At 65.4% G+C, this 15,954-nt stretch overlaps 1 protein-coding gene across 2 annotated transcripts in view; it reads right to left on the bottom strand.

Annotated features, from left to right (window-relative positions):
- Galnt9 (polypeptide N-acetylgalactosaminyltransferase 9) overlaps positions 1-15,954 on the bottom strand; it is a 51,505-nt gene that overhangs the window by 11,607 nt on the left and 23,944 nt on the right. For both annotated transcript variants that reach the window (XM_042672557.1, XM_042672558.1), the window contains exons 3-6: positions 11,871-12,037; positions 10,252-10,426; positions 7,674-7,871; positions 2,084-2,201 (exon numbers count right to left, since the gene is read on the bottom strand). In XM_042672557.1, coding sequence (XP_042528491.1) covers positions 2,084-2,201; positions 7,674-7,871; positions 10,252-10,426; positions 11,871-12,037 — 658 coding nt within the window. The remainder of the gene's footprint in view (positions 1-2,083; positions 2,202-7,673; positions 7,872-10,251; positions 10,427-11,870; positions 12,038-15,954) is intronic.

Genomic DNA, 15,954 nt, shown 5'->3' with positions numbered 1-15,954 from the left:
CGGTGCTGGCCTCAGTTGTGAGGAGTGCTAAAGGCCGGAAGGAGAGGCAAGCACACCCATCCGAAGGCACTGGAGGCCCCACTGACACGGAGGGGCCACTGACACGGGAAGGACTGGTCGGCCATAAAGCAACATGGTAATGGCTGAAAGCTGAAGGCCCCAAGTGGGCACAGATGTGCACTTGGTGCGTGGTGGAGCCACTTTTCCAAGGGAAGGGGGAATTACACAATGTGGTGCAGGAAGACCCCAACCCCACGTCTCCAGAAACACGCATCACAGCGGGTGAAGCCCGTCACATGAGAACTGTCCTGGACTCAGGAAGAAGCAAGAGTGTGCAAAGGGCCAGTGGTCACTGCCTGCTCTGAGCACCGCTTGGGGGGGTGGGGGGGAGGCTCCTGGTACTAGTCACCACCCCAGCTGACTGGGACAGGCCCCGTGAAGCAGGTCTACAGCACAGGACGGGTCCACAGCTCCCTTGTCTGTCCACCCCCTTGGGTCATGTCCTGGGCAGTGCCAGCCCTCCACAGGGTAGACGTGAGCCCGTCTCCCAGGAGCCCCCGTCTCTGCCTGGAGCTTTGCGGCACTCTGCCGACGGATTTCCTGACCAGACTCTGGTGCTTGCTTTTTGTCCTGACCTTTATTAAACTGAATGGACACGATGAATTCACTTCCCCTAATCGGCATGAGGACTTTCCTCATTAGGAGACGCGCAGCTGGCATTTCTACAAGCACAGGAATGTAAATTGGCCCCAAGACCACGGATTTTCTCTAATTGGGCCAAATAGATCTGAAAGGCCGTGTGGGCCGCCGTGTTAACCACGGATCCGAAGCGGGAGCAGAGGCAGGCGACACAGAGCACAGACGGGCTGGAGTGGCGGGAAGCTCCATGCGCTCCTGGGAGGGCAGAGCTGCGCTGCTCGGGTCACTGGCCTCCACCTCCGACTGCACACCAGGACGGCAGCGGGCTCGAGGTGAGGGGACAGAGCCGAGCTCCGGGGGACGGCAACCTAGGTCCTGGGCCAGCCAGGTGGCCGGGGGAGGCGTGCTGGGCGGGGCTGACTGCTAGACACGGGAATGAGGCCCGTGTGTGGTCAGAGGCTGCCACTTCCCAGGTGGAATGCCAGCTGCAGCAGCCGACCAAGTCCAGGCCTCGGCAGCTGTGGGTCAGCACACCCTGGCCCGGTGTCCGCCCAGCGGCCGCTCCTCAGGACCAGCTCCTCCTGCGGGCTTCATGCAGGGCGCCTGCTTGGGGCTGCAGGGCATCCCAAGTGGTCAAAGAGCTTCTGCTCCTGTCCACCCCTCCCTTCGCCTTCCAACCGGGTCCCCACTCCGTGGCTTATTCAGGTCCTCAGGCTCACCAGCTGACAGGTCCCCAGCCCTCTCCCTCCCCCTCCACACAGCTAACCAGCTCCCACCCCTCCCTCCCCCTCCACACAGCTAACCAGCTCCCACCCCTCCCCCTCCACACAGCTAACCAGCTCCCACCCCTCCCCCTCCACACAGCTAACCAGCTCCCACCCCTCCCCCTCCACACAGCTAACCAGCTCCCACCCCTCCCCCTCCACACAGCTAACCAGCTCCCACCCCTCCCCCTCCACACAGCTAACCAGCTCCCACCCCTCCCTCCCCCTCCACACAGCTAACCAGCTCCCACCCCTCCCCCTCCACACAGCTAACCAGCTCCCACCCCTCCCCCTCCACACAGCTAACCAGCTCCCACCCCTCCCTCCCCCTCCACACAGCTAACCAGCTCCCACCCCTCCCCCTCCACACAGCTAACCAGCTCCCACCCCTCCCCCTCCACACAGCTAACCAGCTCCCACCCCTCCCCCTCCACACAGCTAACCAGCTCCCACCCCTCCCCCTCCACACCGCTAACCAGCTCCCACCCCTCCCCCTCCACACAGCTAATTGGTCCCCAGTGCCTCCCCCCCCCCACCAGGCAGCAGCAGGAGAGAGGGCCTGAAAGGTCAGAGCACCAGGCTTCGTGCCCCCCCCCCCCGCCCTTGCTGGTGTCGGGTGACCGGCTGCCCCACGGGCCGGGGCCTCGTTGGCCCTCGCTGGCCCTCGCTGGCCTGCTCACCCTCATCCCCAGCTCGATGTTCTCCGCGCCGTACACCTCCATGCCCGGGTCCAGCAGGCCGATGTCCCCAAAGTATTCGCGGTCCACCACAAATGAGCAGCCGATCATGGCGGGTGTCCTGCGGAGACAGAGGGCAGCGGGCGTCACCTGAGGGGCGGGGGGGGGGGGGGGGGGGAGGGCGACACCTGCGGGACCTGTGGGGCCACACCTGCCCCTGCGGGGCTGAGCCCACCTGCAGGGCCTGCAGGGCCGACAGCCCACAGACGCCAGAGGACAGCCCAGCAAAGGCCCAGCTCACTCTGCACTCGATTTTGGCCGCAAAGCCAACCATAGCGAAGTTCAACACTGATTTTAACCACCGGCCCCAGACAGGCCACGTTACATCAGGGTGGCTTTTCCTTCCTCAGCCACCACCACCATGACCGTGATGTCTGGTGGACAGACACCGTTTCCCATTGAGCCTGTTAACGCTGGTAATGATCTATTATTATTATTACTCAGTTCCAAAGTAAACTCGAACCCTAAGGCGATCGCAGCAGAGTCAGCTTGCTCTGAATTTATTTGTGGGAGAAAACCTTGCTGTGATAACAGAAAACAGGAAAGCTAAGGGGCACCTTGCTGGAAGGGCCTCAGGTCTGGGGTGCTCTCGAGTTGGGGGTACACTGGAGGTTCTTGCGGTGCTGTCTCCACTCTGGCTGTCTTACAGCCTGCGGGGACACGGGGGACCTGAGCTTTCCCTTCCCCGGTGCGGCCAGGCCCTGCCTCTCCTGGCACCCTCTGCCTTTACCTCCTGTCTTCTGAGTATTTAGGTTCCAACAAATCCCCTCGAAATGTTGAAAGAGGGAGCAACCCACACAGCCTCGGTGAGCTGGGGAGGTAAATGGTGGGCTTTCCACACAGGGCTGAGAAAGGCCCGGCCATCCGCCTCCCAGGAGGAACTGGCCTCGGGGAGACTGGCATGCCGAGGCCTCCAGGGGGCGCTGGTGGTCCGGGGAGGAGGCAGGGCCAGCCTAGGATGGGGAAGCACAGCTAGCCCACCTTCATTTCCGGAGGGCTGAGGTCGGTGAGGTCAGGTGGTGAGCCTCCTCCGTCCTTATGTGGAAGGACCTGCTGTGCTGGCAGTGCTGGTTCTGGAACACTGTCCACCCGGGGCCCGCAGGGGGCCCACAGGGGTCCACACAGACAGGTCCACACAGACAGGTCCACATGAGCCCACACAGGTCCACACGGATGGGTCCACACAGGCCCACACAGGTCCACACGGATGGGTCTACACAGGTCCATACAGACAGGTCCACACAGACGAGTCCACACAGGTCCACACGGGGCCCACACAGGTCCACACGGGGTCCACACGGGGCCCGCATGGGTATACACGGGGTCCACATGGGTCTACATAAGGCCCACATGGGGCCAACACAGGTCCACACAGATCTACACAGGTCCACACAGGGTCTACCTGGGGCACACACGGGTCCACACAGGTCCACACGGGTCCACCCGGGACCCACATTGGGTCCACCTGGGCCCACACAGGCCCACACAGGCCCACACAGGCCCACACGGGTCCACACAGGCCCACACAGGTCCACATGGGGCCACACAGGCCCACACAGGTCCACACGGGTCCACACGGGGCCACACAGGCCCACACGGGCCCACACGGGGCCACACGGGGCCACACGGGGCCACACGGGCCCACACAGGCCCACACAGGCCCACACAGGCCCACACGGGGCCACACAGGCCCACACAGGTCCACACGGGGCCACACAGGCCCACACAGGGCCCACACGGGGCCCACACGGGGCCCACACGGGGCCCACACGGGGTCCACACAGGGCCCACACAGGCCCACACAGGCCCACACGGGGTCCACACGGGGCCCACACGGGGCCCACACGGGGCCACACGGGCCCACACGGGTCCACACGGGGCCACACAGGCCCACACAGGGCCCACACAGGCCCACACAGGCCCACACAGGCCCACACGGGGCCCACACGGGGCCCACACAGGCCCACACAGGTCCACACAGGGCCCACACAGGCCCACACAGGCCCACATGGGGCCCACACGGGGCCCACATGGGGCCACACAGGCCCACACGGGTCCACACGGGGCCCACACAGGCCCACACAGGGCCCACACAGGCCCACACAGGCCCACACAGGTCCACACAGGGCCCACACAGGTCCACACAGGGCCCACACAGGCCCACACAGGTCCACACGGGGCCCACACGGGGCCCACACAGGCCCACACTGGCCCACACAGGCCCACACGGGGCCCACACAGGGCCACACGGGGCCCACACAGGGCCACACAGGTCCACACAGGCCCACACAGGCCCACACAGGTCCACACGGGGCCCACACGGGGTCCACACGGGGCCACACGGGGCCCACACGGGGCCCACACTGGCCCACACAGGCCCACACGGGGCCCACACAGGGCCACACAGGTCCACACAGGCCCACACAGGCCCACACAGGTCCACACGGGGCCCACACGGGGTCCACACGGGGCCACACGGGGCCCACACAGGCCCACACTGGCCCACACAGGCCCACACGGGGCCCACACAGGTCCACACAGGCCCACACAGGTCCACACAGGTCCACACAGGCCCACACAGGGCCCACACAGGCCCACACAGGCCCACACAGGCCCACACAGGTCCACACAGGCCCACACGGGGCCCACACAGGTCCACACGGGGCCCACAGAGGTCCACACGGGGCCCACACAGGCCCACACAGGCCCACACAGGTCCACACGGGGCCCACACAGGTCCACACAGGCCCACACAGGCCCACACGGGGCCCACACTGGCCCACACAGGCCCACACAGGTCCACACGGGCCCACACAGGTCCACATGGGGCCACACAGGTCCACACGGGGCCCACACAGGCCCACACAGGTCCACACGGGGCCACACAGGTCCACACGGGGCCCACACTGGCCCACACGGGGCCCACACTGGCCCACACAGGGCCCACACTGCTCCACACGGGTCCACCCGGGACCCACATTGGGTCTACCTGGGGCCACACGGGGTCCACACAGGGCCCACACAGGCCCACACGGGGCCCACACGGGTCCACACGGGTCCACCCGGGACCCACATTGGGTCCACCTGGGGCCACACGGGGTCCACACGGGGCCCACACGGGGTCCACACGGGGCCCACACAGGTCCACACGGGGCCCACACAGGTCCACACGGGGCCCACACAGGTCCACATGGGGCCCACACAGGTCCACATGGGCCCACACTGGTCCACACGGGGCCCACACTGGCCCACACAGGGCCCACACTGATCCACACTGGTCTACACGGGGTCCACACGGGCCCACACGGACCAGGCCCACACTGACTGGGCTCCTTCAGGCACTACGCACCACAGGTCATCACCTTCCTGATGTCCGGCTCTGAATCTGCCTGGCCCAGCCCAGTCAGACCCCCGCCACCATCTCGGCTTCCCTCCGGCCCCTCCTCTTCCTCAGTCCTGCACTTGGTGGCTCTGACCATGGGGGAGCGTAGATGCCAATGTCATAGTTTACTTAAATTTGGAAACCACTGCAGTGACTGGGGGCTGGGGGTGAAAGGCGGGGATCGGGGTGCTTGGGACCGGGGCGCTGGGGACCTGGGGTGACAGGCAGGGACCCAGGGGTGACAGGCAGGACCGGGGTGGTGGGGGCCGGGGGTGACAGGCCGGGACCAGGGCCTTGGGGCCCCCGGTCTGCGGGAGGTGCTGTCAAGTCCCTGGCCGGGAGGCAGTGTCTGCCCAAGGCCGGGCTCCAAACCGCAAGCAGTCTGATAAAGGTCCTCCAGGGGGCGCTTGTGGAAGCTGCACAGGACAAGGTCTCCTTGGTTGAAGAGCGGTGGGGCTGCTCCCTCCAGCCTCCTGGCTGGCTCCCGGCGGGGCGGCGGCGGCGGCGGCAGCGTGGTTAGCTAGCTTTCAGGACCAGGTGTTAATGGCTCCCAGGCCTCCCCTGGGCTTCCTGAATTTCACTGACTGATAAACTGTCACACACAAGGCATTTGTTTTGCCACTAGTTGAGATCCTTGAGGCCATTTCAACCCCTGCTCCCTGACCGGCTGGCTCCGGGACCCATCTGTGGCACGGCACTGGGCACTGCGATGGAGCTGGAGCCCAGGCCCTGCCGGGCGGCGTCGACACCCAGCCCAGCTCCCAACAGAAGCCCCAGGGGCCGGGCTGCCTTGGCAGGCTGTCAGTCTCACGGTCAACATCCTCGGTGGTGGAAATCAGAGGGGTGTGGCCGGAGCCCAGTGATTCCACTTCACCGCGCCCACAGCCCTGCCCGGCCTCAGGCTGCCCTGGGACTTCATTATCACGGACATGTTCCGCCAGCAGAGCAGGGCCACGCCAGGCCTGAGGGTGCCCGGCCCGGCTGTGCTGATGTTCAGTTTTCACAGTCTGTCGGGCAGAGTCTGCAAGACCCTCCTGCAAGAGGTGCCGGCCCAGGTGCTGCGAGGTGCTCTTAGGCCCTTGGGCATGCCCGTGGGCATGGTGGCCTCCGCCAGCCCCTGCCCTGCCCCTGCCCTGGAGGCCTGTCAGGGCCTGAGGTGCAATTCACTTCTGGGACAGTGCCGGAGCCTAGCCTCCCCGGGACAAGGGGAGCCTCTGGAATTTGAGGCACAGGCTCCCCAGGAGTTTATTGGACAGGGGTGGAGAGAACTGGGGAAAGGTCTCAAACTACAGGAGCTTGGGGGTTGGTGGGACTGACACAGCAACTTAGGTGATTTAGCTGTGCAGGAATCAGGCGTCAGAGAGACATCGTCAGGGAGCAGCTGGGTCTGGGCTGAGCGGAGCTCCCGTGCCGCTGGGCACAGGCCCGCAGTCCACCAAGGCGAGTGGCCCTGGCCTCCAAGACATGTGCATTCCAAACATGTACAATCCCTCTCTTTAAAGGAACTAATTCAAAAAATAAAGTCTTGGCAGGATAGTCTGTGGGGATCTGATTAAATAATCGTGGGTCTCTGTCCACAGCAAAAAGCATTCCCATCACTGGACAGTGCGATGAAAGTGAACTATATGTCATGGGTGGAGATGGGAGGGAGGGAGGGAGGGAGGAAAAGGAAGAGACAGTAGAAAGGAAATGCGCTCATTACCTGACTCGTTAAAATAACAATAAAGTAAATTTTAAAAAACCCAGCTGGGCTCCTATAATCCTAGCTACTCAGGAGGCTGAGATCTGAGGATCGTAGTTCAAAGCCAGCCTGGGCAGGAAAAGTCATGAGACTCCCATCTCCAACGAACCACCAGAAAACGGGAAGTGGCGCTGTGGCTCAAAGTGGTAGAGCGCTCGCCTTGAGCTGAAGAGCTCAGGGACAGCGCCCAGGCCCTGAGTTCAAGCCCCAGGACCAACCAAAAAACAAACCATCCATCCTCAGGCCCTACTTTCCTCTCTCTGCCTGGGCCACGGGATTTGTGTGCCACCACCGGCTCCTTGCTCTGTGTCTCTACCACTGTCTGTCCCCGGCTCCCTCTCTTCCGCTTGCCTGGCCCCCAGCCCCCTGGCCTCAGGCCTGCCCAGGCCTGCTGTCTCCTCACCCCTCACCTGATGGGCGCGGACTCATCCCCTCGGTCCAGCCAGTCCTGCGGTGGGATGATGTACATGCACCACAGGCCCCAGTTGTAGCCATGGGCGGCGTTGGCGTACTGCTGCACCTCGAACGTGTTGTACTTGATGTTGTCGATGGCAGGCAGGATGATGCGCCTCCGGTCCTCTCGAATCCGCGTGAGGGCAGGCTCAGCCCTGTGGGAGACGCGCGGACGGTGAGGGAGCCCGCAGAGCACTCTCCTGAGGGTGGGGGCAGGAGCCCCACCGGGCAGCGCCCAGAGGCTTCGCCGGGGCCTGGCTTCCTCCTCCTGGGCCCTCTGCAGCACCCGGTCCAGCTGCATCAGGCACTAAGGGCCAGGGTGGTCTAGGCTGCAGGCTGCTCAACCTGCTCACCTTGCCCTGGAGGGTCACTTGGGGTCAGCTGGGGACTTAGGCTCCCAGCACAGCCTCGGCCTGACACCATCCCCTGTTCTCCCTCGGCACCAGGGGAGGTGGTGCCAGGGGTCAGCATTCACTGAAGGCCTGTCATTCTCACTCTGTCCTAATGGTGGAATTCATCCATGAACCACAAACTGAAAAAAGCCCAAGTCTCAGGGAGCTCATGGTGCAATGTGTGCTGTGCAGCATTCAGGTCAGCCTGGTGTGTGTCGGTGGGGGGAACAGGGGGGAAGGGGGGGCAGGGGAGGAGGGGGAGGGAGCAGGAGGGAGGGGGGAGGTGACAGGCAGGCCCTGTGGGAGCAGGCAGGGTGAGGGGTGAGGTGACCACCCTTCCCAGTGACCTGTCCAGCGTGGAGGTGATCTAGAGCGCTGGGCAGGGAGAGCTGTCCAGCGTGGAGGGGGTCTGGGGGGCTGGGCAGGTCAGCTGTCCAGCATGGAGGGGGTCTGGGGGGCTGGGCAGGGTGAGCTGTCCAGCGTGGAGGGGGTCTGGGGTGCTGGGCAGGTCAGCTGTCCAGCGTGGAGGGGGTCTGGGGTGCTGGGCAGGTCAGCTGTCCAGAGTGGAGGGGGTCTGGGGGGCTGGGCAGGTCAGCTGTCCAGTGTGGAGGGGGCCTGGGGGGCTGGGCAGTGTGAGCTGTCCAGTGTGGAGGGGGTCTGGGGGGCTGGGCAGGTCAGCTGTCCAGTGTGGAGGGGGTCTGGGGTGCTGGGCAGGTCAGCTGTCCAGCGTGGAGGGGGTCTGTGGGCAGGTGGGGGCTGCACTGCCCCCAGCCTGTGTCCTGAGCAGGTGGAGAGAGTCAGGTACAAAGGTGACCGGGGCAGGGTAACATCACAGCGTCCTTGGCTGGGATCTGGGGCGGCAGGGGCGGCAGGTGTGGCAGGGCCAGGTGGGTTCCTGGAACCTCGGCTGGGCTCCACCTGTCCGGTGGACGGGAAGCCCCAGTGCTCTGGGCGGGGGGGGGGGGGGGGGGCTGGTCCTGCCCCGCCAGAGTCTCCTCCGCTCAGGAGGCTGGAGGCCCTGCATTTGTTGACCCCCCTCTCTGCTGGCGGGGAGGGCAGGGCATTAGTTAGCAAAGGGCCGCAGGAATGGAAGACAAATCACTAATCAGAGCGACTTGGGGAGGTGCTATCTCAGATGGAGAGCTGGGGGGCTGGCTTTCCTTGTGGGAATGAAAGTTACACCCACTTAAAACTAGCTGTGGGTGCGGCAGCCCTGGCTTCCTCTGGCACTGGCTGCACCTCGGAGAGCTGACCACGCACATGGTGAGCAACGGAAAGGCATCTAGGCCTGGCCCACGCGGAGTAGTGGTGAGGCCGCTAGAGTGTCAGTGAGGAAGGAAATCACCTCCCAGCGTGGCAGGGGAGAGGCGTGGGGGCAGTGAGGGGCCTCCTGGGAGGAGGAGCTGCATCTGTTTGCCACCTGCTGGGATGGCCCAACTCAGAAACGCCACAGCCCTGGGACAGCCTTGTCCCTGCTGCACCCACTAAAGGCCAAACGGAGCCAACCAGCAGGAGCTGAGAGACGGGAGTCTGCTCCCCTGGGGACCCACATGGCGGACCTCATGCCAGCACAGACAGACCTCAGGGGCCACGCCTTCACCGTCCACACAGCGAGGTTCTCCAGTCGGGAGATTGATGCCAAACCCCTGAGGTCCAGCGTCTCTTGAAAATGGGTCAGAAGGGGACCGGGAGGGCAGCTCCCTGGTACAGTGCTCACCTGATGTGTGTAAAGCCAGGGATGTACGCCCAGCACGGCAGGGAGAGGGAAGAAAGAGAGAGGGAGAGAGAGGGAAAGGGGGAAGGAGAGGGGGAGTGGAGGGGGGGAGAGAGGGAGGGAGGGGGAAGAGGAAGAGGGGAGGGAGAGGAAAGGGAGAGGGAGGGATGGAGGGAGGGAGGGAGAGGGAGAAGGGTGGGGGAGGAGAAGGGGGAGGGAAAGGGAAAGAGGGAGGGATGGAGGGAGGGAGAGGGAGGCAGAGACAGAGGGGGAGAGATTCGAGGGAGGGGTGGGAGGGAAGTGGGCAATGGTTCGGCACTGCCCTGGCCGGCCCGGCCTGTGTGTCCCTGCCCTGTGCACCCTGTCCCTGCAGGACCGCGGGGGCTGGCTCCCAGCCTCCCCTGGGGTGGAGCGGGTCCCGGCCCTTACCAGCCTGTGTTGAACTCCACGTGGGCGTCGAAGAAGCCCACCACGGGCGCCGTGGCCGCCTTCCAGCCCTGCAGCCGCGCCCGGATGAGACCCTCACGCCGGCTGTTGCGCACCACCTTCACCAGGCCCGGGTACCGCTTGTGCACGTACTGGTCCAGGCTGAGCTTGAGCTCCGCTGTGGGGAGAGGGAGGGCTCAGCACGCGCCGGGGGCCCACGCTGCGATGCTCGGGCCTCAGCCCTACGTCCACAATCCCTGAGTATCGTTCAAAGCCCCACGGGGCTGGGCCACAGGGACAGTGAAAGAGAAAACTGGTCATGTAGAGAGAGGTCAGCACCAGAGCAAGAGAAAACGGGACCAGCTGCGGCCACCGGGAGATGAGCAGAATGGGATGGGAAGTCAGACACAGGCCACAACCTGGATGGACAAGCCAGTCCAAGGACAGTGCAGTCTGGCCACCGGAGTGGCCCCTGGAGCAGTCCAACTCGGGGTCAGACAGCAAGATGGGGGCTGGGGAGGGGGAGGGGAGGGGCAGGGGAGGGGAGGGACAGGGGAGGGGCTGGGGAGGGGCTGGGGCAGACAGCAGGATGGGGGCTGGGGAGGGGCTGGGGGCTGGGGAGGGGCTGGGGAGGGGCTGGGGAGGGGCTGGGGAGGGGCTGGGGGCTGGGGAGGGGCTGGGGAGGGGCTGGGGAGGGGCTGGGGGCTGGGGAGGGGCTGGGGCAGACAGCAGGATGGGGGCTGGGGAGGGGCTGGGGAGGGGCTGGGGGCTGGGGAGGGGCTGGGGCAGACAGCAGGATGGGGGCTGGGGAGGGGCTGGGGAGGGGCTGGGGGCTGGGGAGGGGGCTGGAGCAGAGCTTTGGCTGGCAGGGCCCCAGCGGCCTCCTAGGTGGGAGGCGATGGGACAGCGCCATACATGTCCTCAACACGGTGCTGGCACACTAAGAACAGCTAGCACAGTAAATTGTGTACATTTTAGCCCAACTTTGAAAAAAAAGGAAGAATCCCTGAATCCCTGACACCCCCACAATCAGTAACAGTTCCTCCCAGGACCGGGACGCAGCGGGGACTGAGGCACATCGTGCGAACAGGAGCAGTGGCTTGAGCCAGGGCTGCACACAGCCCAAGGGCCAGAGGACTCTCCCCGGCGGGTGGGGGGGACAGGGGCTCCCCCTGCCCCAGGAGGTTTGGGACTGGCCCTGTTCTCACCTGATCATGCCTTCTGGCCTCCAGCCAAGTCCCTGTCACTTCAAGTCCCAGGTTTTGCTCTATGTTTGGGAGACAGCACTGCACCCAGAGCCTACAGAGGGCCATGGAGCTGGCCTGACCAGAGCAGGCCCTCCCCAGTGCCCCCTCCCCTCCCCAGCCTACAGAGCGCCGTGGAGCTGGCCCTCCCCAGTGCCCCCTCCCCTCCCCAGCCTACAGAGCGCCGTGGAGCTGGCCCTCCCCAGTGCCCCCTCCCCTCCCCAGCCTACAGAGCGCCGTGGAGCTGGCCCTCCCCAGTGCCCCCTCCCCTCCCCAGCCTACAGAGTGCCGTGGAGCTGGCCCTCCCCAGTGCCCCCTCCCCTCCCCAGCACCCCCGGACGAGCCTGTGCCCTCCCCCCCCCTGGTGGTGGCACTCACCGTTATCACTGTTGTCATCCACTAGGATGACCTCCTTCAGGAGCTGGGAGGGCGTGTGGTTGACCACGCTGTGCACGGAGCGCAGGATGACCGAGAGGGCCTCGTTGACAAAGATGAAGACCACCGACACCTGGGGCAGGTCTTTGGCGTAGGTCATCTGTCTGCACCTGCGGGAGGCACCGTGCTCAGTGGAGGCCGTGATGGCCGCTGGGGAGCAGGGGCTGCCGGAGGCCCCGCCGGACCAGGCCCGGGGCGTGTGCAGGGCAGGATCACAGTCCTGCAGCAGCTGCGGCCTCACACTGAGCCTTCGGGACGGGCTCGAGGCTGGAGCCCGGTGGTCACGTCCTGCCGGCCCCATGTGGGGCCTCTCCCCTCACTGTGCAGCAAGAGGACCTGCGAAGTCAGCAGAGGTTGAGGGGCCAGAGCAGCAGGGTCAGGGCAGCACCCGCGGGGTCAGGGCAGCACCCCTGGGGTCAGGGCAGCACCCGCGGGGTCAGGGCAGCACCCGCGGGGTCAGGGCTGCACCCCTGGGGTCAGGGCAGCACCCCTGGGGTCAGGGCAGCACCCGCGGGGTCAGGGCAGCACCCGCGGGGTCAGAGCAGCACCCGCGGGGTCAGGGCAGCACCCGCGGGGTCAGAGCAGCACCCGCGGGGTCAGAGCAGCACCCGCGGGGTCAGAGCAGCACCCCTGGGGTCAGGGCAGCACCCCTGGGGTCAGGGCAGCACCCACGGGGTCAGAGCAGCACCCCTGGGGTCAGGGCAGCACCCGCGGGGTCAGAGCAGCACCCCTGGGGTCAGGGCAGCACCCCTGGGGTCAGGGCAGCACCCGCGGGGTCAGGGCAGCACCCGCGGGGTCAGGGCAGCACCCGCGGGGTCAGGGCAGCACCCGCGGGGTCAGAGCAGCACCCCTGGGGTCAGGGCAGCACCCCTGGGGTCAGGGCAGCACCCGCGGGGTCAGGGCAGCACCCCTGGGGTCAGGGCAGCACCCCTGGGGTCAGGGCAGCACCCCTGGGGTCAGGGCAGCACCCGCGGGGTCAGGGCAGCACCCGCGGGGTCAGGGCAGCACCCGCGGGGTCAGGGCAGCACCCCTGGGGTCAGGGCAGCACCCCTGGGGTCAGGGCAGCACCCCTGGGGTCAGGGCAGCACCCGCGGGGTCAGGGCAGCACCCGCGGGGTCAGGGCAGCACCTGCGGGGTCAGGGCAGCACCCCTGGGGTCAGAGCAGCACCCCTGGGGTCAGGGCAGCACCCCTGGGGTCAGAGCAGCACCCCTGGGGTCAGGGCAGCACCCACGGGGTCAGGGCAGCACCCGCGGGGTCAAGGCAGCACCCGCGGGGTCAGAGCTGCACCCCTGGGGTCAGGGCAGCACCCGCGGGGTCAAGGCAGCACCCGCGGGGTCAGGGCAGCATCCTCGGGGTCAGGGCAGCACCCCTGGGGTCAGAGCAGCACCTGTGGGGTCAGGGCCACACCCCTGGGGTCAAGGCAGCACCCTGGGGTCAGGGCAGCATCCTCGGGGTCAGGGCCGCACCCCTGGGGTCAGGGCCACACCCGCGGGGTCAGAGCAGCACCCCTGGGGTCAGGGCCACACCCGCGGGGTCAGGGCAGCACCCGTGGGGTCAGGGCCACACCCCTGGGGTCAGGGCAGCACCCCTGGGGTCAAGGCAGCACCCTGGGGTCAGGGCACCACCCACGAGGTCAGAGCAATGCCCCTGGTCTCTGAGCAGGTCACAGACTCCAGGGGAGTCCTGCACCAGCCACAGTTTGTCACCCAAGGTTTGTCCAGGTCGGGGTGATGGACACAGCAGAGAGCGGGTTCCACGAGGGGCCGCTCAGCTGCCCAGGGCCCCGCAGGCAAGACTGCAGACTGGGGGCTGCGGGGCTGAGGTCAGCCGCCGCTGCCTTTCCCATGTCAGACACCTCCCAGCAGGGCCCGCCCTGCCCCACTGTCGGCCCAGGTCCAGGGCAGCCCTTCCTCGTTTCCCCTGGGACTGTGCGGGGCAGCCCACGTGTCAGCCCCTCCATCCACATCCATTCCTCCTCGGGCTGAGATGGGGCCGATGCCCCGTGCCTGGCCATGTGTCCTTCTGATCTCGTGTTCCAGCTCAGAGCCCAGGGTCTCCCCGGGCTGAAGAGGGGATGGCGCTGGCTCTGGGCTTTTCTGTGGATACCCTGTCCCCACCCCAGCCGGCGCAGAGTTCTTCTGCGGACTGGTGGGTGCTCATGGTGGGCAGAGCGGGTGGGGCTGGGGCTGGGTCTGAGCACCAGGAGACAGATGCTACAGAGGCTCTGGATGGCAGCTGAGCGGCGGGGCTCCATTCCTTCAGACCTGTCCCAGGCCGTGGAAAACACAGAGGCAGCGCGCTACCGGGCTCCGGAGCTCCTCTGGGGGCTTGGCCACAATCGAATCGGGGTTCACGGGCTGCCCTCGGGGTCCTGGGAGCAAGTGTCTCCTAGGGGCACAGCCTCAGTCCGGACAGCGGCACCTGTCTCCTGCCAGGGACCGCGCTCAGCCCCAGCGGACAGGAAGCCAAGGGCCCAGGAGCCCTGCCGGTGTTCCTGGGAATCCAGGTGGGGGAGGTTCTCAGGAGGCGGGTCAGGGAGCTCGTTCTGTGCAGACATCTTCCCGCTTCCCGCCTGCTCCGCCCTGGGAGAATGTGTGAGCCCAGAATCCATAGCGAGGCGGCCCTGCCATGCCATCCGCCTGCCGCCAGCCACGCAGCTGAGCAGGAAACGCCATCACGTCGCCAGCTCCTGGGAAGAGGGAAGCAGCTCAGCCCTGGGTCCGCAGGCATTTCATGGCTAACACCGAGTCTGTGTCCACTTTCACTGAAGGGCCAGGACCAGCCTCGTTGTCAGGCTCTGAATCCGGCAGATTCCCCACCCCTGTCTGAGGGGGAAGACTGGCACCGCACCGGCCCGTGGCTGCAGACTCGGCTTGTCCACCGCAGGAATGAGCGTGGTCCTGAGTGCTCCCTTCAGGCCCCCCGATCAACAGCCAGAAGGGAGGTCCCAACCAGGCACAGGGCAACCGGACAGGACAGGCCCACGGCCAGGCCTCGGGCTGGCTGGCCGCAGCTCCAGCCCTGGCAAAGAGGGAAACCCGGACAAACGGCACGTCTTCTCTCATAAGCCGAAGCAAGGTCCAAAATTACCAGGACATGATCCATTACACAGGACTCTGGGTGTCACACACAGAGACCAAAGGAGGGTTCTCGGGAGGAGCACAAAGGTGCAATGCCTACGGTCTCTAGCGATAGAAGATACTGTTTACCCAAACTCCAGGGAATGGAAACAAGAGGGCCATTCTTTGTTGTTTTCGTTTTCTTTTCTTTTTGTCTTGTTTGCTCACTTACCTGTCTTTGGGAGGGTCAAGGGGGCACAGAAAAGGAGGGACAAAAGGCGAACAAATGCAGTAGTGGTACTCACTAGACATTTGAAAATAAACTACACTGTGTGGGTGGGGAGGGGAGGGAAAACTGGTACTCAGTGAGGGAAGGGAGGGAGGGAAGGAGGGAGGGAGAAAAGGAAGGAAGGAGGGAAAGAAGGAAGGAGGGAAGGAAGAAGGGAGAGAAGGAGGGAAGGAAGGAGGGAAGGAAGGACAGAAGAAAGGAGGGAAGGAAGGAGGGAAGGAAGGAAGGAAGAAGGGAAGAGTGAGGGAGGGAAGGAGTAAGGAAAGGAAGGAAGGAGGGAGGGAAGGAAGGAAGGAAGCAAGGAAGGAAGGAAGGAAGGAGGGAAGGAAGGAAGGAGGGAGGGAAGGAAGGAAGGAGGGAGAGAGGGAAGGAAGGAGGGAGGGAAGGAAGGAAGGAGGGAGAGAGGGAAGGAGCAAGCTGGGGTACCTGCCCAGGCAAGCAGGCAGTCAGGCACAGACATGCCTGCCTCCAGAGGCCCACATTTCCCAACTCTGCCTGTCCTGGCCACACAGACTGGAAGCTAGCATCCACCGGATTGGGCGTGAGGTGCCGTCAATTCACCATCCACTAAATCCGCTCTATGAGAGTTGGCAGCTTACTTTTCGCAGGGAGACTGCAGCACGAAGGGGCCGCATCACCACGCCAGATCGGGGGGCTTCTTGGGGAAGGCCATCCGCT

The sequence above is a fragment of the Dipodomys spectabilis genome, unplaced genomic scaffold (assembly GCF_019054845.1).
Source record: "Dipodomys spectabilis isolate Male_0828 unplaced genomic scaffold, ASM1905484v1 ptg000725l, whole genome shotgun sequence".
In the NCBI taxonomy this organism is placed as follows: Eukaryota; Metazoa; Chordata; class Mammalia; order Rodentia; family Heteromyidae; genus Dipodomys; species Dipodomys spectabilis.
This window is presented reverse-complemented; position numbering and strand designations above follow the sequence as displayed.